The following is a 27,522-nucleotide window of genomic DNA, read 5'->3' on the forward strand; positions in this document are numbered from 1 at the left end:
ATGATCCCAGTGAAATAATGTATGAACAGTTATGATTTTTATTGTGTAAATAAATGACATGTCTTTAGCAAGGAAGGGAAATATAAGAGGTAAAATAATAGTCATTTTAGAATAAAAACTTACTTGACATTTTTTAAGTTGGGCACAAACCAGCAAATACTTAATATCTGATTTCATCAGTAAAAGGATAAATCTACGCCAAACAAGCCACTTTACTTGGTGACAAAAGGTTAACTAGTCTATTTAAAAAGTTGGTAGTGGACAGCATAATACTTCTTCATAGCTGACAAAAGATTCTTTTCTTTTAAAGATTTTATTTATTTATTTGACAGACAGAGATCACAAGTAGGCAGAGAGGCAGGCAGGCGGGGGGCGGGAAGCAGGCTCCCTGTGGAGCAGAGACCCTGATGTGGGGCTCAATCCCAGGACCCTGGGATCATGACCTGAGCCAAAGGCAGAAGCTTTAACCCACTGAGCCACCCAGGTGCCCAAGATTCTTAAATCAACTTCAGTGGGCAGGCCTAACATTAGAAAATGCTAAGTGTGGGGGCCCCAGGTGGCTTAGTCTGTTGAGTGTCTGACTCAATTTAGCTCAGGTCATAATATTAGGGTCGTGGGATTGAGCCCTGCATCAGGCTCCATGCTCAGCAGAGTCAACTCATGGTTCTCTCTCTCCCTCTCCCTCTGCTCCTCCCCCTGGGTGCATGCTCTTTCTCTCTTACTCTCAAATAAAATAAATAAATCTTTAAAAAAAGAAAAAGAAAAAAACTAAACGGAAATGTTACATGTGTATACCTTAGTGCAAGTGTCGGGGGATGGTGGCTTTTTCCAGACCTATAGACCCTATGGTTTCCCTGTTTTTTATTTTTATTTTTTTAAGATTTTATTTGACAGAGATCACAAGTAGGTAGAGAGGCAGGCAGAGAGAAAAAGGAGGAAGCAGGCTCCCCGCTGAGCAGAAAGCCTGATGCAGGCTTCGATCCCAGCACCCTGGGATCATGACCTGAGCCAAAGGTAAAGGCTTGAACCCACTGAGCCACCCAGGTGCTCTGGTTTCCCTGTTTTTTAAATTGCTTTAGCCATTAGCTATCCACTTGGTAAAGGGAACTTAAATGAGCACTTGGGGACAGCTTTGGTTAGTGTGGTAATTTTTTGGATAATTCATTAATATTCCAGTTCTCCCCATTCCTAATTTTTTGGATAATTCATTAATATTCCAGTTCTCCCCATTCCTGCTTACCTCATTTGGAGTTAGGCATGTCCCCACATGACTTGATTTGGCAAATGAAATGTAAAGGGAAGGGATGAGACTCTCCTGGAACTTCCTCTATTTTTATCACCAAGGAGGTGCATGCTGAAGTAGAATGTACACCTGCCAACTCTGCCAGCTGGTACGTGACCTGTACTGTGAATGAGCATTGTCAGCCAAGGAGATTTGGGGGTGGTTTATTATTGCAGCAGAGGCTGGCCTGTCCTGACTAAGCTAAGCCAGCTATGTCTGGGTATCTACTTGCACAAACATAGATTCAGAAGTAACCGGTGATATTATAGGACCACCTAACTGATACTTAACAAAGAAGGATTCTTCCAAGATGCAGCCCATGAACAAAACGTAAGAGAAAACCCTTCAGAATCTATGTCCTGAGAGCTCTTCCATTTGCCCTCCCATTAGCCTGGGTGACCGTCAAAGGCTTTCTCTTCTATAATCCCTAATTCAGACTACTATCATTGGCAAAATGAGACTGTAGACTAGTAACCTCTTTATTATCACTTCTTACATCTCTCTACCTTGCCACCTCTCTTTCTACATCCCTATTTCCTTCCCTTCCTTCTTTCCTGGGTGGGGGGGGAGACTGAGTGCCATTGTGTGCCAGGCACTGTATACATTTCTAGAAGTGCAAAGCCAAAAAACTATGATTTGGCCTCAGAGGAGTTTCTGTTTAGTTAATGGCACAGTCTGACCTCTCTCAACAAATAATGCCAATATAAAATGGTAGTATTGTACTTGAGATATTTACAGAATAACATATAGTCTTAGAAATAACACAGACTTGGGGCACTTGGGTGGCTCAGTTGTTAAGTGTCTGCCTTCAGCTCAGGTCATGATCCCAGGGTCCTGGGATCGAGCCTTGCATCAGGCCCCCTGCTCAGCGGGAAGCCTGCTTCTCCCTTTCCCACTTCCACTGCTTGTATTCCTTCTCTCACTGTCTCTCTGTCAAAAAAACCCTCTCTTTTGTCAAACACACACACACACACACACACACCCAATAAATAAATAAATAAATAAATAAATAAAAAGAAATAACACAGAATGACTATGATCTTATACACCTAGACCTTGAAGTTTAAATCAGTCCAAACAACACACAAACATCTTAGTAAGACCTACAGTTAGCAGTAGTCTTTCAAACTTTACTAAATCATACGTTTGAGAATGTCTTGAATAGGCAGAGACCATTATTCTCAGAGAAAAGAATGATTAAACACACAGAGTATTTGAGGAATGTATGAGAAATTCCTATCTTATTCAGTTAGGCCAGGATGTAGACCCTTCCAACTCACATGATCTTCTCACTATTACAACAATCATATCTAAAAATGACAGTAAGTGGAAATAATCAAATAAGAAAGAAGGTACATAAACACTGGCAAATGATTTGGGCTATAGCCAGAATCAGAAGATGTTAGAAAATATCTTACAGAAGCCTGTACATTTAAAAGCTATAAACTGACTGTTTATAAAGGAATTTACTATGATTTTAATTAAGTTTCATCAACATAAGATAGAATTGCAATAAATGTGAAGAAAAAGTATGGAATATACTTTTCTGTTGTTTTTTATTCAGCAAAGCATGTATTTTTAAAACAAAATCATTTAGGAAAAAAATATGGGGATGCCACAATGCAAACAAAACACAGCAAAGTCTCCCCGCTGATAACATATTGTGACTTTTTATTTTGGCATGGAGACGCCACAGAAACTCACAGACTTAAAACATATATACAATCAAAGATTCCAAGCACTTCTTTGGGAAGCATCATTGGAATAAAGAGTTATAAAACTGTGAATGGCTTCTAGAACGCAATTTACTACATCACTCTGTTCTCACAAACTATAGAGTAATCTAATTTTTTGACGGCTGAAAATATATGTAATCTCTATTTTTACAGCTGGTGACCCACAGTTAATTTTCATCAGTGGCGGGATTGGCCAAGCTTTCTCTGTCCTCGGCTGCTGTGCTGTGTCCCCGTTGGCTTGGAATAGCAGGAAGCACTCGGTTTGTCCGCAGAGGTCCTCCAGACAGAACTGCAGAGAAAGAACAGAATGGGAGTCTTTAAAGGTTTGCTTCTCTCAGAATGGAGGTGGCAGAATGAGGAGTGGAGGAATTTCTAAGGAGCCTGTCTTGGTGAGAGCCCAGCTGCAGGAAAAAGCTATGTCTCTCTATCCATTCAGGCTTACCACGTGTCATCAGCGATGTCAAATATGCAGAAACACAAGACGGAGCCAAGTTTGTTCAAAACACATCAGGCTGTGTGTGCCTGGCAGAGCTCTCTTTTCCTGGGGTGGAGTAGCTGTTGATGGCCAAGTCAGCATAATGCTCTAAATGAGCCCCAAGACATCTGTACCGCTATTTTACGTGAACCTCAAAATGTTCTCAGTGTTCTCTTAAGAAAAGCCCTCTGTACCTTTCCATTTCTTTTTCATTGAGCTAAAGCTGATTTCTTTATCTTCCCTTCTTTATCTTCCCTTCTCTCCCAACTTTTAATTATCTTTATCTTCCCTTCTCTCCCTACTTTTAATTGTGGAGAACAAAGGCTCCTGGGCTCTGCCAAAGAAAATCCCTTCTCTGGCTTCTCCAAACCCCACCAGGATTCAAGGCCAAGTGACTACTTAATTAGGTATCTTTGTGAATCATTTCTGCTTAAAGATAAGGTCAGGCTTGAATTTCATCTAGTGATTGAATTCACACCATCTCAAACTCTCACTTTACATGGATCAGGAAAAGCGAAGGAATGGATCTGAGATTTTGGTTTTGGCTACAAACTCTTTGAGTTTGGACATATTATCTCCACCTCTCCTTTTCCTTATCTGCGGAAGGACAGGGTTATACTAAGACCCCCTGGTCACTGTTTTTACCTAAGGAATCATAGAACCCTTGATTGGTTCCTTCCAGCCTGGGGCAGAAAAGACATGTTGGATATTTATTCTGTGCAAAGTGCTGCCAGGCAGGGTTTTCCACCTGTTACCTCATGTAATCCTCCCAACAACCTTGTCAGGCTGGCAGTGTTCCTATTGGCTAAGGTAGGAAACTGAAGGTTAAGAAACCTGTCTGAAACAAGGCAGCTCTAAAATCATCCAATCTCCGCAATAAAGAGGGTATGGAGAAAGAGAGCAAGAGCGAGAGAGAGAGAGCGAGCATGAGAAAGTACCTGCATGCTTGCATATATGTTATAAATGACCGGGCTGGGATAGAAAGAAAAGGAAGGAAGGAAATTAGGATTCTTAAGTATTGGTTGTTTGCATGAGTCATCTGACTCAGTGTCTTATAGTTTTGCTCCTGGCTCTGCTACTTACTACCTAAGTAATGTTGGGCGAATCATGTAACCTCTCTGAACTCAGCTTTCTCATCTGTACAATAGGAATAATAATAGAGCCTGCCTCCTCATACAGATATGAGGATATATAAACTCAGAATTTCTGGGTATGGGGCCCAGAAATCTACTTTATAACAAGCACACCAGGCAATACTTTAAGTACACTCAAACTTGAAGGTCACTGGCTGAATAGAATATATTTGATATTTTATATTTAAGAAATTTTTGTATAGATTATAAAATAAATCAATAATGTCAAAAGCATTATGGGTGAACAGCATCTCCATGATTATTCCTTTCTGTTTAGGGATGCATAGCTTCTGAGTACAGGAATAACACATATTTGTATCTGTTCATCAGAGTAAGGAAAGCAATGTCAAGAGACCAGTCTTAAGAATTTTTAAAGCACCTTCTTAAACACATTAAATAGTACATAGCAAAATAAACTTGTCATTGTTTTTATAATCCAAACACAAAAATTCCTCAAGGGAGGGAGTATTCTTTTTTCTTTCTAAACAAGCATTACCAAGTTGGACGAAGCTTTAAACACGGTCTCTCTTCTATTTTCCTGTAATTCACAAGTTTTGGCACCTGATGTTCCCTCAAAATATGAAAGTAAACTGAAATAACAGTTGCGTCTAGACATATTAACACTTGCAAAGGCAGCCAAAGAAGATTCAGAATACTTACATTTTTGGTCTGGCAGAGGAGCTAGGTTGTTCCGGGTGATAGGAAGGTCCCTGATCTGGGGTCTGTTTGGGGACAGATGCTGAAAATTTTGTCCTGGGGACAAAAAGAATTGTTTCAATCATTTGAGCATAACCAAGTACAAATTACAAAATCCACTGCATTGGAGAATTGTGAAGTTGTTCAAGATCGCGGAGTTTAAGATGCTAACAAGAACAAAAATCATAACAGCTACACTTTGCTAAGTTTCTATTATAGCAAAGTCACTGTTTCAATGAAAGAAAAAGACATCAGAAGTCAATTCTTGAATAAATTAGTTGAAATAAAATTTTATAAACAGCACAGTTGACCACCCACTCCATAAAACTTAAAAGTTTGAAAAAATAAAATGGGGTATAAAGTGTAACATCTTAATCAAATCTGTGGTGAAAAATACAAATCAGTAGGATATATTCTTCTATATTAGTGTTTCTCAATGCTGGCTGCACCTAGGAATTATCTGAGGAGTTAAAAAAAAACACCGTTGCCCTAGCCAAACCCGAGATCGATTAAAAGAGAATCTCTGGGGCTGGAATGGGGCATCAGATTTTTACCAGTTTTGAAGGGATTCTAAAATACAATAGGCTTGAGCATCACTGCCCTAGAAGATGGGATCTGGGTGAAGGTACTCGGGAGATGGCTACTCTCTAAGTTAGGCCATAAGCAGTTCTGTCCAGGAGCCCCGTGTACTGCCTGTTGGGAACCAATGGTTAAAATCTCAGGAATTTAGTGATCGGCTTGACATCACAGTGGCAGCCTGGTGTCGGTCATGGTAGAAGTATTTATACTATGGACATGGCAAGCACTGATTTCTCTCCTGGAGAGCTGTTAAATATTTATCAACACACTACCGATTGTAAAAGAGTGATCTAAATCTCTTAAAGTAGAAAGAATACCCAAGGTATGTAGGTCCTTTTCAATAGCTGACCAAGTGGGACAGAATTAGACTCATTTGCCAGCTTGGGCAACAGCTGCTCCCTCTCTGAGCCTCAATCTCCTGACCTACAAAATTGTGAAAATAATTGTATCTGGTTTTTTCACTTGTCATACAAATTAAGTAGGAGAACAATTATAAAGCATTCAGCTTACAAGGTTAATGCTCACAAAACATTAGTAATTATTACAGTTTTATTCTGTGGAGTGTTTAACATGATCTCCTGGAGAGTGGGGAATGTTTTGATCTTTTGCCTCATAGTCTTGTAAGAATCAAAACACTAACAGAGCTGCTCATAGGTTTAATTCTGCTTGGGTCAAGAAGTCCTTAGAATAAGGGGGAAAAAGCATCAGCCAAGATCCACTGTCCATCTGCGTAGAGGAGTCCAATGACATATTCTAAGGGCAGAGATCTGAGCACTGCCATTTGATGAAAATTGAGCAAAATTTCCAGTCTCTCTGGTGGATATTATATTTTTATTCTTTTGTATTCTAAAGGTCAAATAACTTCATAAGCTATTTAAAAAGAAAACATCCCTGAATAGAATAACAGAAAGTGATTATAGCCAAGTACCCATATCAACTCATACCTTACTTATCTATGAACATTTAAGCAGAAATTTACAAAACCAAGAAATGAGATAATGATAATTATGGTTAATGTTTACTGAGAACTTAGGACTCTCAGGAACTGGGCTGAACCCTATAGGCATGACTTCATTGAATCTTAACAATCACTTTCGCTTGTGACACAGATACCATTATCATCCCCACTTTACAAATGAGGACCCTGGGTTGGAGGACTTCTCAAATGTGCTCAAGGTCGCAGAATGCAAAGCAACAAAGCTCCAACTTAGGTCTGTCTGACAGAAAACCCATCCCGCCTCCCTAGCAGCCAAAGCCATTTTGACAAGATAAGAGATGGGCAGAAAGGGGACGTGACAGTCATGGGGGATGGGGGGAGCTAGACTTCATTCTGCCCTGGCATCTGGCTCAGTTTGGAAGGACGAGGTAGAGCTATGCACAGCTCAGAGCTCTTTTACCTGTCCTGTGGGCACCTTGGGGAGCATCCAGACCATGGGGACAGGGTGGAGGACCACTGTCCTAGATTCAAATGGCAAGAGGGGTCTTCACAGTTAAAGGAATTTGGTTAAGCAACTGAAGAAGTTCAGCACTCTATTGTGTACTCACCATATTCCTGAGCCTAGAGTACAAAGAGGACAAGGCAGTGTTCTCAGGAGGGGATTATAGTGTATGCTAGAAGAAAAGCAGGTTAATTTATTCTTTTCAAGCCCAAGAGTAAAGGTGTGAGGGCATCATGTAGGAAAGAGGGGTCCTGAAAGGTGGAGGTGTCCTGAATTTCACAGGGCTCTCCCACTTCCTCCCTAGCTCTGTGACCTTAAGCAGGTGGGCTACCCTGTCTGTGCCTCCATTTCCTCATTTCCAGAATAGGGATTAAGAACTTTCCTCCTGCAGCGCTGTCAAAGGGGAAGTAGCACTTCACTACCTGCCCCACAGGAGGCTCATTAAGGTGGAGCCGTTCTTCCACGGTTCACGATGAGAAAGAGCCACAGCTCCTGTGGAGGTCAGGGTGACTTCCAGACAACAGTGGCTTTTGAGCTGGTTCTCAAAAGACTATACAAATCTGCCAAGCACACAGTGGACAGAAGGCATACATAACAGGGGCACAGATGCCACAGACTGAAAGGTATGGGTTATCAGGGAACTGAGAGATAGTCAAGGAAGTGTTCAAGGGGACAGGAAAGGATTGGAGATATGAGGCCCAGACGCTGAGAATGGGAAGTGAGGCCCAGCCACGCTGGGAACATTCTGTTTACCAGCCAAAGAATCTGACCTTTGTCCTGGAAAAGATGCAGCACCTCTGATGAGCTGAAACACAGGGGTCACGGGATCAGATCCTACAAGATCAGGGAGGACAACACACTGCTGCTGTGATCGTCTAGAAAACTGGGAGAAGGGAGTTCTCTCTGGAGGGAGAGGGGAAGCGAGCACTTTTTTACTTTCTGTGTGATGGCTTGTAAATAACCAGGCTGGTAGCAAACACCGCAGAGCTTTCTATTCCATTTTCTCTGAAAGCTGCTTGCAATGAATTAAGCTGATGTGCTCCAAATTTCCTCATTAGGTTAAGTGCCCCATCCCATATCTCTCTCCATCTAGCCCACTGACAGGTCTCAATGAATGTTAAACAATAATCATTGCAGCTAAATGTTCAGGGCTGCTGATGCAAGCACAGGATATTGGCTGCCAGGAATTCAAACGGCAGCACTGTTAGCCCCTCTTATTTCTACTAAACCCAGGGCAGGAAAAGACAAACTCCAATGCTGAAGGGGCTATTCAAGTTCAAACCAGTCAGTGGTGGGTGCAGTGGTATGATTTACAGCATCCAACTGCATTATCGTATTGGACTTTCATATCAAATATAGGGGATCAGTGTTGAAATCTGCTAGATAAACAGCTTAAACCACTTAAGTGAACCCTCAGAACTGTAGTCCTGAAGCCTCAGCAGTTCTAAAAACAACAATTTTTAATTTTTTTTAAGGTTTTATTTATTTATTTGTCAGAGAGAGTGAGCACAGGCAGAGTGGCAGGCAGAGGCAGAGGGAGAAGCAGGCTCCACGCCGAGTAAGGAGCCCGATGTGGGACTCGATCCCAGGACTGGGATCATGGCCTGAGCTGAAGGCAGCCGCTTAACCAACTGAGCCACCCAGGCGTCCCTAAAAACAACATTTTAAAGTGGGTTAAAAATGTCCACAAAAATAAAATCTGTAAGGCAGGAAAATCTTTTTGTTTGGGGAAGGACAACATAATTTCCAAGAAAATGCACTGTGGGTAAAGCGGCAAGTATACTAACAAACTGGACTGTGAGATTTCAGGAGACAAGCACATTGCCACGATGACCCTTTGCTGTTTAGGAAATCTGGGTTCGAGTGCTGAGTGTGTCGTTAATTGGTTGTAAGACTCTGACCAAACCGCTTTAACTATTTTAGGCCATGTGAGTTATAACTGAAACTGCCTCATGAGATATAATAGCTCCAGCCTCTGGATAAGAAACTCGTTCAGAGAGATGACATGTCTTGCTTTATCAATCAGGGCTCATCTAGGAAAAAAAGAGACCTCTGTTTGTCTTTCAAAAAGAGGGAATTTCATACAGTTGGTTATATCTGGGATAGAAAAGCTAAGAAACCAAATGAAGAGAAAGTAGGAGGACAATCCAGAGATTAGCTGTATATAAATATATATATATATATAAAATAATTTTTATATATATATATATAATTATTATTATTTTTAAAATGCAACCACCCCTAGGCTGGTGAGATGAGAGGAAGAGATGGTAGAAGCTAGTGGGGGCCAGAGGCACAGTGAGCAGCTGTGTGGGGGGAGCGGGAAGAGGAGGTGGACCTGCTGTTGGGAAGCAGAGGAAGCAGAGAGACACCCTGTACAACTACACTGCTTTCCCTCATTCTCCTGCTCTTCTGCTGCTGCTGTGCCTCCCGGTACTTGGCCCAAAGTACCTGGAAGCAGCTGCAAGGGAGCCTAGGAAGCATCGTTACCTGAGAGACAGAATAGAGCTGAAGAAAAAAGACTAGATGTGAGAGCAATGAGGCAGCTGACTAGTATATTTACTTAAACTTCATCATCTTTTAAACAAGGTCATTTCTAGCTTGTATCTAAAGCACAGTGCTTAGTACAGGGTCTGGCACATTGTTTTTAAAAAAAACAACAACATACACTTTTGTGTGTGTATAATACTATATTCAAATCACTGTTCTAAGTACTTTACATCCACCACCTCTTTTAATCTTAACAGCAACTCACAGTCTTATATTAAGGTATTTCCTCCCAGTTTTTTTCAGGTTAAAAAAAAAAAAAAAAAAGGAAAGCCCAGAGAGATTAAGTAACAGTAAGTGACAGAGCCAGAATTTAAAGCCAGATGTTTTAACCACCGCAGTATTCTGCCTCTTGACACATTAGAATGACAGAGACTCTAACCATTATAAAGACCATATAATCTTCTATCTAAACATGAGAAGAAAATTAAAGTCAGTTGCACAATCATTTTAGTAAAACCATTATCTTTAAAAACTCCTTTATAGGCTAAAGATTCTTGGGAGATTTATTTTATCACAACTCAGTTGCCTACAATGGCTCCTAGTTATTATCAGTGCTTAAAAACATTGGTTGAAAAAAGAAACGCTTCAATGTGCCACAGCTAATTATTTAAGATTCCCTTGGAGAATTTTGTTGCTTCTCTTCTGCTATTCTGCCACCCCAGGACTATTCAAGTTACTTCAATGTTGTTGTTGAAGCTGCTGTTACTTTAGTTTCTGTTCCAGATAGGTGAGCCCAGTCGTAACTGACAGAGAAAAGACAGACCAAGGCTATCTGGGGAACAGAAAAAGAACAGGATTTTCACAAATTTCAAAAGCTTTTCAAAAGAGAAGGTATTAGCCAGGACAGGACCAAATCCAGGCCACTAACCACATACTTTCGCGCTTTGTGGAGGAAGTAAAATGTTGGGTGGAGTTTTCCTCGGATACCAGGCAAAAGCCTTCCTGTGCTCATCCATATTTATCCTGTGGTTCAATACATAACAGACACGTATGAGGGCAGCCATACTCCACCTCACGTGTTTCAGACACCACGCACCAGAAATGAGGGAAGAGAGCCAGACTCATGCTACATAGTAAACAGGAAGGAATATTTTCTATTTCCAAACACATGTTCCTCCTCCTCTTCTTACAATACCCATAGCTCTCCTGGTCTTTCCTTCCTCTGTGTTTGACAGAAACAGGGTTCGAGATACATCATTTTTTCTCCCTCTCAACCCTATCATAAGAAAAACAACAGAAACACATGGATAAAGAACAACTGACATTCCACGGAGAGATACTAGGGCGTGTGGTGGACTACGCCGAACTGGGGTCAGTGACGTCCAACTGGGATTGAAGGGGACTGTGGGTATGCACATCCAGCCTGTCATGACCCTGTGCGATTTGGGTTCAGGGTTGCCCAACTTGTTAACTTCTCAAGAGAAGCTAGAATTTTCCATTTTTGTGTGAAACTTCATGATTTTTGAATATTAGCGATTAACTCACTTGAAAACAAAAGACACTGTGGTAATGAATAGATTTGGGAAGCGGTTTTGTAGCCTCCGCTTTGGAACAATGGTTTCCTTTCTCAGGTGTGCCTCAGAATCCCCTTTGGACCATTTACAAAATAAAAATAAATGTTTTAGTGTGATATATTTATTTTAAAGGGGGGGAGAATTATATATATATATATATATATGTATATATGGTATGTATATAAAACCAAATTCTTTGTATTATATATTTATTTAAAAGGGGGATATATACTTATGTATAAATGTTTTTTTTGTGTGTGTATATCACGTATATAAGACCTCTCTGGAAGAATAAACAAAAAACAGCATCAGTAGTTTTGGATGTGGGGTGCCCTAGAGCTGGGGGAAGAGACAGGAGGGAGAAATGCAATGTGAGCCTTTGGAATGTGTGGAGACATGAACCATTAACATGTGAATGTGTTTCCTTTCTATGTGGATACACAGAAGGCACTGCCACTTCCCCTTCTCTGTCACCAAGATTTTGCTTCAGTAGGTCTGGAGCAGGGACCGAACACCTGATTTAAAACCAAGCTGGCACACAAACAGATCAACACCTCGTGACTGATCTCTGCCACTTACCCCTAGCTAAGAGTCTTGCCACTGAAAATACTAAGATTCCCGTTCAAATCTGCCACAGGTATTTGCTGGGAAGATGAGAAGGCACATACTTGAACTTGCTGACTGCTCTCAGGGTGGAAAAGCAGAATGCTTCCATAGCCTGGAGATCTTGAATCCAGTGGATTCAAGGACAGAAGTTGGCCCTAACCATCCATTTTGTTCTGGCCTTGCCCTCAAGGCTACTACTGTTGGTCCAGTTCCTCACCCAGAACTATACAGAGAGACCCTGCCCAGAATGAGGGAAAAGGAAGCAAGGACAATACCTGATGAAGGATTGTATAGGTGAGGAAGTTGGGGCAGCCCCAAGACCTCCTGGTGACCAGCCTTGCTGGTGAGCAATCTGTCTAGCAGCTTATCAGAAGAAGACACAGTCCAGGCTTTACAGAACACCTGGTTGGAATCGCCTCTCCAGGGGTGATCTAGCAATGTCTGGCAGCCAGTTCTGTTGTGCAGTAAGTCCTGCTCACTTCGGCTTTTCTGAGATCTCGGGGCCATCTGATGAGTACCAGAGTTCAGGCCGGCTTGAGAAGTGGCCCCCTGGGAAGCCGTGAGGAAGTTATTGCCCAGGGTGATGGGTGGGAGACTCTGCGTTCTGATTGGTGGAAGCCCCTTATGGGCCAGAGGCTTCTTTTCTGGCAAGAGATATTTTGAATTCTCCAAGGTCCGCTTCTTAAAGTCAATCATAGCCACCTGACCACCAGGCTCTTCTTGGCAGTTGGTCTCCGTGATGCTGTCAAAGGTAGTGATGATGTCATCGACTTCCGAGGTGTGCTCCCCCCTGTATCGATCCCTGCTGTGATCCTTATGATAGGCCCTCTGCTCTTCTTTTTTGTTTTTGCAGAAGATTTGGTTGAGCATGCTGAATCGTCCCTCCTTCTTCTGGAGTCTACTGTTCTGGGAAGGAAGAGGTCGAGCAGGCTCTATTCTATGGGGATATAAAATAACAAGGATGCCATGAGAGGACAGAAAATGGAGACAATCCCCAACCAAATAAAAACAAAACAACCTCCCTCTGTTCCATCTTCTTGAGAAGGTTGTCTGAGGTCATCCAAAGAGACCCCAAAGCCGTCTCAAGTCAAAGGTGATGTGGAGGAACTTGCAACACCCTTTGTCTCTCCTCTTTCCTTGCCATGGTAACTTCTCAGCCCAGTTATTTCTTAGATTCCTCTTAGTTCCTCGGGAGCTATCCTTTCAAAATTTACCTCTAGAGAATCTATTTTCACCAAGGGATAACCTAAGCTGAAAAGAGCTTAAAACACTACGGTTCTCACTTCTCAAGGGCAGTTAATAGGGAGTGTAAATTTTAAGTCACAGAGATGAAGGCCAGGCCTGAGTTGAGGCTTCAACTAGTGGAAGTGGGGTGTGCTCGTAGAGGTGGGGGAAGTGTGGTTTGGGGCTTTCTCTGCAAGGGATCCCAACAGATCTGGGCAGAGCTCAGACAGTATCTACTTTAGGAAGCTGGCCTATTTTATGCTATTTAGATGTTCTTCACTTCCCTTTCAGTTTTTACTAAATTTCCTATTGAAAAAATACTTTAAAAAAAAAGTCTACTAAAGGAAAGCAAGGGAAGAAAATTTTGTCTGGGTTTCAGCTGCTCTAGAGGAAGTGTGTAAGCCAGAGATTGGGCGTGGCAGCAGAAACAATGTGAGCAATGCCCAATGGACAGGCAAATTCTAAAGAAAAAAAAGTTGTCCAGTTGGCTCCTTTTCTGTGGAGAGTTTCCCTGAAGCACTATTCTGTTTTTGTTCCTTGGAAAATTCTATTACTCTCTTTTGAGGCCACAACTGACTTAGTGCTTTCTGTGGTACGAGTTAATGATGAAACCTGACCCATGTGAGTGTCCTAAAAGCCAGATTGCAACATTACTTTTCTGAGTGAGAAATTGTAATCTGTGATTTGGAAAACATCACCCCTTAACTGCATATAATTCATGTTTATCTTGATAGGTCACGCAGTGTGTAATTGGATCTTTACTTCTATGATGTATTTCTCCTTCCTTCTTTCACATTCCACTAGGCTTTTTGAACTACTGAACACAACTTCTGGACCCCTGATGTTACCAGAGAGAGCCCCAGGGGATTTCTAAAGTTCTTTCAAGTTGACCTGTAGAGAATATGGCCCTGTGAATTAATCCTACTTTAGTATCTTCTACAGTCTTTCCTCCTCCTGTCACAGATTGTGATTCGGGGGTGAGGGGGTCTCAGAGTGCGGCCCATTGACCCTGAGGGCGGGGGTCCCTAATAGTCTTCAGGAGTTCCATGAGGTGTTTTAATAATATCAAGATGCCTTTTTCGGGAGTGCCTGGGTGGCTCAGTGGGTTGAAGCCTCTGTCTTCGGCTCAGGTCATGGTCTCAGGGTCCTGGGATCAAGCCCTGCATTGGGCTCCCTGCTCGGCAGGGAGCCTGTTTCCTTGTCTCTCTCTGCCTGCCTCTCTGCCTACTTGTGATCTCTCTCTGTCAAATAAATAAATAAAATCTTAGAAAAAAAAAAGGTGCCTTTTTCACTATGCTGTTTTTTGCACCAAGGGTACAACAGAGATAGGGGGTCAAAGTATTGGGCTCCTTGGTACAAATCAAGTAGCGTCACAGTAGCGTCAATGGACTTACGTTAAAAAAAAATCGTCATTTAATTTATTAATGTCCAGCAAAAGGGATTAACTTTATTAAATATTAACCTTTAGGTATATATTTTTTGACAAAACAGGAAGAAGTGCTCGTAAGCAATTCCACTATATAATGAAGTATGACCGTTGTCTTGAGGCAAAACACTTGTGTAATTGAGTTGCCAGCTAACCCAGACACCTTTTTTTTCACGGAACACCATTTTTATGACTCATAGACAAATTATGGTTATTTGGAGTTGGCTATTTACAGAAATTTTCTCAAAAATGAATAAAATAAGCCTGCTATTTGAAGGTAAACAGTTGATAGTAATTGCTAATGACAAAAGTCCAGTTTTTCAGGAAAAATTAGAATTGTGAACAACCTACAGGCACTCTGTAAGCTTAACAGCTTCCTGATACATAAAAGCTTTACTGATAAGATCAGTGATCATACTAATGAATGTGATTTTTTAAAAAATTCTATCATGAAGTGTGTCATTTGGAAGATATTCACAACTAACTGAACCAGTATTTTCCAAAGGACCAGAACAAGATGTTATAAAGTCATGCATGGGTATAAAACCCATTTAAAGTGCAAGATAGAACTAATGGATTTTGATACAACAGAGTATAAAAGGTTCATTGATATGCTGGCAGTCCATATTGCAACTAACCTTTAGGAAACTAACACTTGTCAAGTTTTGATGTAATATCAAAGGAAAAAGTATCCACAATCATCTCCAAAGGCCACTGAAATATCTTTCTTCAACTACATTTATGCAAAGCCAGATTTTTTTCCAGACACTTTAAAACAAAGCATTGCAACAGAGGGAAGGCAGGAGCAGATATGGGAATCCAGCTGTATTGTATCCAGGCATCTATTACGATACCAAAGAGATCTGCAAACAAGGTGGAGCTCGGCTATTCTTCTCATTACAACTTGTTTTTGGTTTCGGAGAAGAGGTTGTGTTTAACTAAAAACATGGTATTTAGGTCACCATTCAAATATAATGGGGTTATTATTGCTTTACAGGAGTAACTAAATAAATATTTTATTAAAAATTTATTTTAATTTCTAATGCCATAAATATCAGTAGGTGTAACTCACATCCATAAAAGCTCTCTGGGGTTCCTAATTTTTGGAAGTGCAAAAGGGTCTTGAGAACAAAATTTTGAAATTGTTGATTACAGAATAAAGAATATGAAGAGACATGGCATTAAGGGAAGAAGAAAGGGAGAAGAAAGGAGAAGCGCCAGTCCAGAGGGTGCTGGGTCTGATGGATTCATGCCATGACTATCACTTTGCTTCACTGCGTTGAGAACATGTTACCCTCTGTTAGACAACAGCAAACACAGTATTAAGGTAGTGCTGGCCTGGTGCATCAACAAATTCAGCAATTGTAAGGGATTTTGTGCACTGCTGGGAGGAAGAAAATGAGGGCCTGCCGGTGCACTCACCTGCTCTCCTGGGAGAGGAGTCTGACGCAGGCTGCGTGGCCACAGTACAGGGCATAGGCCAGGGGTGTGCTCTCCTTGGTGTCCCGCAGGTTGCTGTCCATGCCCAGCTCCAGCAGTGACTGGACACAGTCTGCCTTCCCTGCAGCAGCAGCCCAGTGCAGTGGGGTCCTGGGGGACCACAGGGAAGCAATACAAGGGTCAGAGCACAGACATGGCCCAGGTTGCTTAGCCAGCGACAGGTCCTGTTTAAAGTCTGGGCCCCGCCTGAGACGTATGTTGCTCTGCATGTCCTGGACATGCTAAGCTTTAGATGGGGCTGCAGGATGACAGTGTGCCCATTGGAGCCTGTCCTCTAGTTCTAAGCATTCCCTGGCCTTCTGCCTTCACTGGCCTTCCTGAGAATGTCCTAGAAGAGGAAGCAGTGGGTCAAAGGCTGCGGATAATTTTCAGGCTCTATGTACCCAGGGCCAAATAGTCTTCTAAGAACACTGACTCAATTTAGCCACCTACCAGCTGGGTGCCTATTCCTTCCCTAAACTGAGTGTTACTAGCACCTTTAAAGAAACTCTTTGCTGGGGTGCCAGCGTGGCTCAGTCAATTAAGTGTCTGCCTTCAGCTCAGGTCATGATCTCAAGGTCCTGGGATTGAGCCCCACATGGGGCTCCCTGCTCAGCGGGAAGCCTGCTTCTCCCTCTCCCTCTTCCCCTCGAGCCCACACGTGCTCTCTCTTGCTCACTCTCTCTCTCAAATAAATAAATAATATAAAAAAAAAAATCTCTGCCAATTTGGTAGGCAAAATGATACTTCAGTGCTGTTTCCTTTTGCATTTGTTTAACAGTGAGGTTGAACTTTTTGAAATACATTACTGTCATTTGTGTCTCCTCACTGAAATGACTCTTAATGCCCTTTGGCTCTCTTTCTGTTAGATTGGTAGTTTTTTCTACTATTTATGTGGGCTCTTTATGAATTAAAGGTATCAGTCTTTTTCTTTAATTTGTTACTTGACTTTTAATTTTTTAGTGATTTTCCATACAATTGAAAAAACACATTTAATTATCTCTTCACTTTTGTTTTTCATAACTTTATGCTTAGAAAGCCCTGCATTAGCCAGAAGATAGGTATATGTTCGCCAGTATCTAAGCCTTTATTAAATTGTAAAACCAGTATTTTCTTAGGATAAAAAAAAAGCAAGAGACTGGGAGAAAATACTGTAATTTATCAGTTGCCCTGGGAAAGACTCAGTCCTGAGGCAGGAAAGGAGGGCATGACCAGCTTCTCCTTGGCTTTGTGGTGGGGCTTCAACCTTGGGCAGAAGGGCAGCCAAGTGGTCTCTCAGACATGGAGGCAGCTGAAGGGTTTGACAGAGAAGGGCTCAGTTGGGGCTATCTGTGAAGGTACATGAGCCTTAATATTTGGAGAGTAGTCTTTTCCCCAGTGTGGCCAGTGTCCCGAGGTATGGATTATATCTCCTGTCAATCAAGCATCCTTCACCTCGAGTTATGCTATGGGTAGCACTTTGAGACCACTTAATAGGGCCATATTTCTTCTTCAATATAGTGATCAATCACAGTGCTTATTTGAATATGTGGCAGATGTGATTCATTCCACTCTACTTGAGAGCGGTCTCCAGACACTATTTATTATGAAATAGGATGAGGCAGCAGCCAGATTATGCCATCCTGTTTAGAGAATATATTGCCAATAAATTTGGTAGATGAAGGGTGGGACATCAATTTCGGCAATTTACTGAACCATGACAATCCACTCTGGAGCAGCTTGAAATATTTCTTCACAACAACTGTGAAGGCTGACTGTTTTAATTGTTTGGACTACCAACACAGAAAAAGAGGTCCAGAAGAATGGGGGGAAACTGACATTGTTTTTCAGAAAAACAAGGGAAGTATATAGACAACTCCTAACTGATACATGTAGAGACTTTGTGGGCAATCTGTAGTGTCCAATTGCAAGTTATCCCCGGCTGTAATTCCTTTCTTACTCTAAACTTCCTGCAGTTTCACAGGAACAGCAGACTGGTTTCAGCCATCACAGTGTGGAGTTAGGAGGGTCAGAGCCCATGATCAGAAAAAAGTCATTAGAGATGGCTGAGGAGGTAGTCTCTGAGTGGCAGGAAATGATGACTCTAAGCATGAAGCATTGGTTGAGGAATTGGCAGCCATGGAATGATTTATAGGACATGTAAACATTCCCTAGAGGATTCCCAGAAACATGTAGGGAGGGGAACTTGATGGAAGATGGTCTTTCCTGATGATAGATGGGTTGGATATTAATGTCAATCTGACCCCACGGGTTGATGAAACTTGGGACATTTATGCTACATAAGCTACTTCTGGGTCATGTGTTCTGTGCCATCACTCTCAGGCTAATTTACACCATGTTCTAAATGTCACAGATCTGTAAAATTTTAGTATCAAGGAGAACTAGGACCTCCGCATTTTCCTTTTCTCTCTCTCTTTTTTTAAATCATTGCCTTATTTCTTCCCTTTTCTTCAAACACTTCCCTCTGCTAAGAAAGATGGGAAATCACAGTTACTACAAATGCTTAAGGCACTTACACCTACTAAAATTTTGAAAAAATTCTACCATGAAGAGGAGCTCATAGTTTGTGTGAAGGCACAGCTGCATGACGCACTAAACATGAAACAAGAGGGCGGGCAGGATCTGTCACCGCCGGCAAACTGTGAACTGAGCTCGGGAGCAGGAACTAGATTCTCCTTGAGATTTTACTTGAACTTAAACTCTCCATGGCCTTTATCTTTTGTACCTTCTTTCTCTGCTTGGCTCTACTTTCTTTTGACGCTTGTGGAACTGGCTTTTCTTTGCTAAGTGTGTGATAATGCAGAATGGTGAAGACTCTCTTCAGAGCTGCTTCTAAAACTACTTTGAATTAGGCAAACTTTTCTCCAGCCCTCCTCTCCTCAATGTGTTGCGCTTTTTTTTTTTTTTTTTTGTCCTTCTAGATCATTCACCTTTTCTCTTCATATAACTTTAGTCCTGCTACTACTGTCTTACCTGCTCAGGATTAACATCTACTCTTAGGAAAAGTCTACTTTCAATGCTTTATGCTTTAATTTTACAGTCATCATGTTAACCATGCCCAGCTCCTGAGACTAAGGTGCAACCTAAGATTTTTTCCTCCAGCATTACAAGGATTTCGGGAATCAGTAGTAGGAGGTGCTTCTTGGAATTTATCTAAAGTTAGGATACATAGGTGGCTAAAGTTGCAAGAGGCTTAAAAACACACAAACAAAAAGCAAAACAAAACAAAACCAAAAAAAAAAAAAACCCCATACACAGTGCGTAAGCCTTTTACTTATTTTCCAAGTCTTGTTTGTTGTTATATTATTCTTGCATTTCCATTGAGTCAATGCTTAACTAAAAGGAAGATTAGATAAACAGTGTAATTGAAAAGCTCTTAATAGTTGATTAGGAAGAAAAGCACTGTGGATGAAAAGTTCTGTTTGGAAGAGGAGAGTATACGTCTTCCTTTAATTGCTAATTACCTCTGAGATAAGTCTCTTCCCCATTCCAGATCCAGCTTCCTTTTCTATGCTAATATATTTTAATGCTTGGGAAAAAAAGGCTTGATAAAGTCCTATCTGGTTCTGAATATAAAGCCTCTATTATGCTCTTGTCTGGATAGCAAGAACTTTTTGACTTTATAACAGAAACCAGGAATTTAGAAAAAAAAAAAAAGACTTACTGTTAAGAATAAAAAAGAACATATAGCAGGAAACTGACATACAGAAAGCTTTCTGAAAACGTTTAGCAAAAAGTGGAAAATCTGACAAGACTGTTCAGTCACAGCATTTCTCTCCATAACAATGATTTTTCCTGCCCTGACTAAAACAGAGCAGTTTTTTTTTTGTCACCAGCACATGTGTCAACATTACTGGCAGTGGGGATATAGTCATATAGGATAACCCTTTAACCATGTTCTTTAAGATTAACTTTCAGAGAAGATGACTGGTAGTCCCCGACCCATCCTGAGTGGGCCCGAATACCTGTCATCCACATCCAGAGCCTGCAGGTTACACTCAGGCACTCTGGCCAGCTCATTAATGATATCACTGAAGCCCGCTGCCGCTGCAATGTGCACGCACGTCTTCCCACTCTCGTCATCGTAGTTGACGATGGACGGCCCTTGGTGGTGGCTCAGGATAATGGAACACAGGATTCTGTTTCCACTCTGGGGAGGAGAGGTCAAAAGGAGCTCATGAGGTCCAGCCTGGGGCTCTTCCCTGCCCATGCATGTTCAGATAAAATACAAAGGGGAAAACAAATGCAAAAGGAAAAGGAAAAAGAAAAAGGGAAGTAAACACATTTTATCAAAGCCTCCAACACCTTCCCACTTATCTCTTGTTCCTGCCAGGATTTCTGTTTCCCAGAAGAGCTAAATTGTCTTCTATGATTCGCCAGCTAAGAAGGACTTCAGTTATACAGAAGTCTAGTTGACTAACGTTGGAGCTGGCCCATGCAGGGGCCACCGACACAGCAACTTGCTGCTCAGATCTCTGTGCTTTCTTTCCCCAACTGTGGCAGAGGTGACTGCTGAGAAGTTGGTACAGTGAATTCTCATGTTAACAAAATGACCATGACAGGTACTGACTGGTGGCATAATGATGACCAAGAGGATCCAGTAATGGTCAAATGGCTACAAATGGCATGAAATTTAATCTCCAAAAATCCTTGGGGAAAGGAAATGGATCATAATTAAGTAGCTAATCAATAAAGAAATCGACAAGTATGAGAAAGAACTTCAGGCAACCATATAAACTGGGTCTATCTCTCTGTGTAGATCTATAATAAAGTTTTATCTTATCTTCGAAGGGAGGCTATTGTACACTCTTTTTAGTAACCTGTCCCAGCCTTAAAAGCCACCAGTTCTTTGAGGTGTCCTGTATTTCTCCAGCTTGCACAAATAGGTGAGTAAACTCTGTGCATATTACTGCTATTGAATACCTTCTATCAAATTGAAAAATAAAAAAAAATTGCATGAGCATTTGCAATGTAAGATGATAATAAATCTTCAGGGGCAAGTGAAAGAAATTCTCATATCATTCAATAAAAAGTCCTATCTTTTAGATTTCTCCCGGTATCTCTGGGAAGATCATAAAACAATCCAAATAATTTATTAGCATTTTAATTTTCTCAGTGAATCCACAGAGACCCTGGAACTCCACCCAGTAGGACTTCTGGATGGAATGGAGGCCCTTCGGAGGCATGCAAAGCCAAGTTAAGGAAATGGGAGAGGCAAGTTGTTATTCTGGAAGCGCAGCTTTGGACCACATGTTAGGGTCAGAGACCCGGGCAAGAGAGAGAGTTGGATTTTTAAAACGCAGCAATTCTGATAGGCTTTAAACGCTGTTCAGCAGCTACTTCCTGATACACTTTTCCATGTAAAATTTCCTGTTGATCTTCTTCCTGCTTTGTTACCCTGTTCATGTAATCCCAAATTTGCATTCTAGTACTTGGGTCAGTTTCCACAATTCCATGGAACAGCACTCATTCATTTCACCTTTCCTCTTCCTTTCCCTCCCTTGTTTCTGTTCACACTCTGGGCTCTCTGGCTCTCCGGATTTCCCATGACTCAGCTTGCTGCTGGCTTCACAATGAGCCATTACACTGTGGACCCTGGGGTGTGTTTCCAGTGCATAAGGCGACAGCAGCTGACAGTCCCATAACCTCTTGCAGGACCGAGGGCCAAGAGCCTCACAGCTCTCAGAGTGCTGAGTGTGTGTTAACTGCAACAGCCAGGGCCAGATATATCATGTGTGGAGTCACTATTCACATGGCAGGGAACAAGCTTATTCCTTTCTTTTTTTAAAGATTTTATTTATTTATTTGACAGACAGAGATCACAAGTAGGCAGAGAGGCAGGCAGAGAGAAAGGGGGAAGCAGGCTCCCCGGCAAGCAGAGAGCCTGACTCGGGGCTCGATCCCAGGACTCTGGGATCACGACCCGAGCCAAAGGCAGAGGCTTTAACCCACTGAGCCACCCAGGCGCCCCAGCTTATTCCTTTCTTTTTGGTGTCTTTTTCCTCCCAAATACCTTTTGTCCTGAATTTTCCAGGGAACTTCTTTGTCTTTACATCTAGCTCTTAACTCAGCAGCATCACTTGATCTCCTTTTCTCTGAAGGAAGATAACTCCCAGGAATAATGGGGAAAGTTGTCTTTACTGAGTGAACATTGTGTGCCTGGCACTGCTCCAAGCATTTTCACGTACCAGTTCGTTTCATCCAGACAACAACCCTGTGGGGGTAGATCCTCCTTTGATTCCCATTTCATTGAGCAGAATATGGTGGCACACGGGGGTTAAGTAACTTGCCCAAGGTGACAGCCAAGAAGTGACACAGCACGATAGACAGACAGCCTGTCTGCAGAGCCCTTGCACCTCATGGCTACACCATTCTGTCTCTGATAAAAGGAACCCTGTCTGTTTATTTGATCCTTCATGTTCATCCTGGAGAAATGAAAGTAAAAAAGTAAAGAACTCCTGTTTAGGCTGCTACAGCAGTAGCAAGGATGTGTGCCCAGCCAAATGAAACATGAGGTCTTTAAAAGCCTCTACTCTGAGGGTTGCCATGGTGCACCCTCAGAGGAATCTGAGGGGTCTGAGAGAGCACTAGGCTGTGAGCGGGGGCTTTGGCTTGCTGGTTTCCTGGTAACCGCATTTCTTTCTCGGCGAGCTGGCTGTGTCAGGCAAAGGTAGGCTCCAGGCCTGGGAGGCCAGCAAGGGTCACAGAGACCAAGAAGCACCAGGACACAAGGAATGGGATGATGCCTGGAAGAGGCCTCCGGAAGAATGGAGAGTGGGTTTCTACTTGGGAGAAATGTCATTAAATTTGGGGGCGGGGGGGGCAGTAATACTGTACAGATCCTATTCTTACGGAGCTCTGGAATTCTGCACTGGATGACCTGATGAGCATTGTGGATTTGTCTTCTGTTGTATTTGTTCTGTTTCTGTTTGTAGATAATTCATGAAATTGCCCTCATGTGCTCTGAGAGCTGCTGGGAACTACTGAATGTTAGTCATTGTCACGTTACTTGTCATAAGGGAGGGTTCCTAAGAAGCCTTGTGTGATATAATGATTTATAAGAAATATATATATGGTCACTCAGATTCCTGAAAATGCTTCAGAGCCATAAAGGTGAAATGGGTGTCCTGTTATTAAAAGGTGACTTTTGGACCCCACCCAAGGGTGGGGCTGGTTGCCAGGAGGACCAACCGTGTGATTAGAAGGTTGGAGTTGTCAGTACCCCCCACCAAAGCTTCTAGGGAGGGCAGAGGAGCTAGAGGTTGACTCAGCCCTTGGCCGATAACTTAATCATTATAGTGTAGTGAAGCCTCCATAAAAATCCAAGAGGGCAATCTTTAGGCCTTTCTCGGAGAGCTTCCATGCTTGGGGAACTGGAAGGTTTCCATCTGCTACCAAGCCAGACCCCAAAATCCATGAGGACAGAAGCTCCTTACTCTGGGACCTCACCTTATGTATCCCTTTAACTGGCTGTTGATTCCTGTGCTTTATCATATCCTTTCATAAAATGGTTAAGTGCTGGTGTGTCCCTAAGTATTGTGAGCTGCTCCAGCAAATTAATCTAAGAGGAGGTCACTGGAACGTCCAACCTGTAGCTGGTCAGTCAGAAGCACAGGTAACAGCCTGGAGCTTGAGACTGGCGTCTGAACTGGGGAGTGAGGTGCAGCCTTGTGGGACTGAACCTTTCACCTGTGGAACCTGATGCCATCTCCAGAGAGACAGTGTCTGAACTGACTCTCATTCTCAAATACCCTGAAAAACCTTGCCACCCACACACAAAAGTTGAACTAATGTACAATAATTTTGCTGCAGGAAGACTGCTAAAAAACAAGATTCCAATGTTCTGACTGTAGATGCTTTTTATTCTAGGAGACCTTCCAAAGGGTCTTAGTGGGCGACTTAGGACTACTTGGTTATTTGCTAACACATGTCTGGGGAATTAGTGCTATCGTGGCTTCTTCTCAGAGGAATCTCCAACCTCCTCCCTTCTTTTGGAAGCAGTGGCCCATTTGCAACACTTTGTCTCACGATGGTGACCAGATAAATAGGAGGCTAGGATTTTAGGTCCTAAGCCAGAGTCAGATGTATCAGGCTGGGAATGGAGCTGTGAGGGAACATCTACCAGTCTATACTAGGCGAATACTTGAAAATTGAGAGCTTGGGACTAACCAGATATAAAAAGTACCTAATAGCCTGAAGTCTGAACCATCTTCATGGTTAGTCCCTTTGGATACAAGCTTTACTGCTTGGCTTGACTCCAGAGGCCACTGTACCCCAAAGCTTGGGGCTGACTGCCCTGAAAAGCTAGGGGAAAGACAAAAAGGCGGGGAATGGGGCATGAGGCATGCTGACCCTCAGCTTCAGAGTCTCATCATTTCATAGATTCTCTAATATGGTAGGAAAAAAAAAATCTCCTTTCTTGCTCTGTTAATTTGTAGAAAGGGGCTGAATTCTGCTTCTGGTTGTCTGACAAGATGAAGATCTCCAGGAGAGCCCTATCTGTCCTTGTTAAATGTCTGACTGGGATTCAGCTGAAATGAAGCCTAGCAGAGAGTCACTCTCAATAAATATTTGCTGAAAAGTAAATAAATGAGAAAAAAATATTGATGAACTTTGAGCAAAGCCAAAGAGAAAACCCATCCTTTTTAGCCTCTCTCTCTTTTCTTCATTATCTTCCCCCTTTTACTCTTTTCACCTTTTTTTTTTTTTTTTTTTTTAATATGTATTCACTCTTAGGTGAGTCCCTGTTATCTTCTCCTGCACTCTTTTTCTCTCTATAACCGGGCGCTGGGGAGCTGACCCACGTGGCCATTTAAACTCAGGTTGCCCCTCAAGCCTGCAATTTCCCTAAGTATGTCAGCCTTTCCTGCCGGGTAGGGGTTTAGAAAACTTGACTTTCTTTTTGTTTACTTTAGGCTTAGCGGCTTTGTAGTCCTCCTCTTATCAAGCACTGGGAGATAAGGCCTGCGTGCCTTCGGGCCTCCGTGGGTGCTGGGTGTCCTTGCTCCGAGGACAACCTCTGGTACACTAGTTTTCTTTACCCGTGAATTGGATGGTGGGACTAAATGAATTAACATAGTCACTTCTAGCTCTAAGATTCTTTCCCTGTATGAACTGGACCCTCTGGTATATGACATTTATCCATTGTCACTCTGAATATATTCAGGGTAAAAGTGTATTTCTAAGATTTTGACACAGTCCAAAAGGTTGACCACAGATCTTCACCACAGGAAGGAGGAGGATTCCAAACCAGGGTCAAACACTAGAGGCTCAAAGGTTATATTAAAAGAGCTCGAAGGGTGAGAGTGTGTGTGTGTGTGTGTGTGTGTGTGTGCGTGTGTTTAATTTCCTTAACCACATAACCACATACTGAATGAACAAACATGAAATAGTTGTTTTATATTAGTGCACCTCTTTTCTTTCTACTCTCCTTTAAAAATGCACGAAAAGAAAGTACTTCTAAGGAAGATTCCAAAGAAACACATCTTCTAATAAATAGAGGAGGGAGCTACTGGTGAGATTTGAGGAGCACTAGATACCTGCCCCCTCACTGATCTGCCATCATATCTATTCTAGAATTCCTACCATTAGAAAAACCTTCCTAGTATTAAGGCATTACTCTCCTGCAAGTCTCAGTTGAGCTAACAAATGGTGTTCTACAAAGAGAACTCAGTAAGCCATTAATCTTGCTGATTTGAGATGGGTAAATTTATTGCATTGAATTCAGTGAACACTTCTTAAAGGAACTAAGATTCACAAAGATCCGTTCTGGGTCTGGAGAGACATCTATATGAATAAGGCATATTGTCCTTAAGCATACAGTCTATAAGGGAAGAATCAGCCATCCCACTGCTTGTAACACCAGTCCTAGACATAAGAAAGTACTAGATGAGCAACTCAGAGGGAACAATTCTGAAAGGGAGTTCAACAAAGAAGGTGGCATTCCTTTGGGTCTTCAGGAATAAGAAAGAATAAGCAGAGATTCTTCAGGCAGAAGGAATGATGTGGGGAGCGCAAGAAGGGTTTCAACAAAAAGGAAGAGAGTGATTAAGATGGAGACATACTGAATCTCCATGATGTACTGGAGGGACCGTTCATATTTTGGTGTGACTGGAATAAAGCCTATATGGGCTGAAGAGGAGAGGTCAAGGAGTGGGTGGGAACTAGGGAGTGGTTGTTTACAACAGTAGGCACTAGGCCAGGGATTTTGTTCTGTACCAAAAAATGGAACTCACAGAAGGTTTTTGAGCCAAGGACCAACAGTGACCATAACTGTCCTGGCAGGATTAACAGCTGTGTTTATATATTCCTTTGGGATTTGTAGAAAGAGCCATTGGTGGCAATGTAAGAATAGAAGGGACAAAGAAAGGGCTGAAAGTAGTAATATAGATAGTGAAACTGTTCGGATGAGAGATGGTAGAAGCTTGATCTAAGAAAGTGAAAAATTGTCTCCATTTGCTCTTCAGGGTTTACTCTCCCATTTTTTTCCATCCTGCTCCCATCTTTTTCCATTTTGCTCTTCCATTTAGCCTTCCTTGCCCTATGGCTTGTGGTTGGGTTTGGCCAATGAGTGACACTGACCAGAGATGGGAGTATGAGGATAGAAATTGGGGTGTTTATCATTCAGTTCTCTCTCTGCTGGGCCACAGTTTGGTCATTCCATCAAAGGTTATACCTACTGTCCTAGGCCCTCTGCTACAGCTCTAGCTTTTGTTGTGTCTTAGTAACCACTCCCTCCCATGCCCTTTTAGAGCCAGATGCCCTAATCGCAATCTGCTGTGGTATGTGATAGCCTCTTCAGGAATCTCTTCCCAATTTATCCCATCCAGACTGGGCTATGTTTCCTGCTGTGACCCTGACCTGTACAGTGGAGAGAGAAAGGAGATGACAGAGATGTGAGAGCTGAGGAGGTAGAACTGAGGAGTCTTGACAACCAACTAGACACAAAGGCTGATAAGGAAGGAGTGTGGATGACGCAAAGCTCTTTGGCTTGGGCTACTAGGAGGACAAGAATGTGATGGGAAGGGAAGACCACGGGTTAAGTTTGGACGTGTCCAGCTTGAAGGGTCTGGGAAATGATGTGGGGATGACAAGGAGAGCTAGAAATGTGAGTCTAGAGTTTCAGAGAGAGGTCAGATTTGAGAATCTTCTGAGTAGAATGACAGTTGATGGGATGGGCTTTCTGAGGAAGAGAGGAAGAAAAAAGACTGAGGACGGAACTTTGGGAGGGTCTCCTGGGCAGACCGGGGAGGTGAAGGAGGGCAACGGGCCCACAGGAGGACCTCACCAGCTACCAAGGCACTTGAGAGATGGGGCAGAAGCCTAACCCCAAACCACTTCATGGGCCTAATTAATGTCTCCAATCTTTCTTGCCTTGGTTATC

General features: G+C 42.3%; 1 protein-coding gene across 10 annotated transcripts in view; it reads right to left on the reverse strand.

Moving 5' to 3' along the window:
- Window positions 1-2,821: 2,821 nt before the first annotated feature.
- Window positions 2,822-27,522, reverse strand: part of ANKRD55 (ankyrin repeat domain 55) — a 114,213-nt gene continuing 89,512 nt past the window's right edge. For all 10 annotated transcript variants that reach the window (XM_059417894.1, XM_059417890.1, XM_059417893.1 and 7 more), the window contains 5 exons: window positions 20,105-20,289; window positions 16,083-16,250; window positions 12,286-12,947; window positions 5,287-5,379; window positions 2,822-3,307 (listed from right to left, as the gene is read on the reverse strand). In XM_059417894.1, the coding sequence (XP_059273877.1) occupies window positions 3,186-3,307; window positions 5,287-5,379; window positions 12,286-12,947; window positions 16,083-16,250; window positions 20,105-20,289 (1,230 nt within the window). In that variant the 3' untranslated portion in view covers window positions 2,822-3,185. The remainder of the gene's footprint in view (window positions 3,308-5,286; window positions 5,380-12,285; window positions 12,948-16,082; window positions 16,251-20,104; window positions 20,290-27,522) is intronic.

The sequence above is a fragment of the Mustela nigripes genome, chromosome 12, assembly GCF_022355385.1.
Source record: "Mustela nigripes isolate SB6536 chromosome 12, MUSNIG.SB6536, whole genome shotgun sequence".
Lineage (NCBI taxonomy): Eukaryota > Metazoa > Chordata > Mammalia > Carnivora > Mustelidae > Mustela > Mustela nigripes.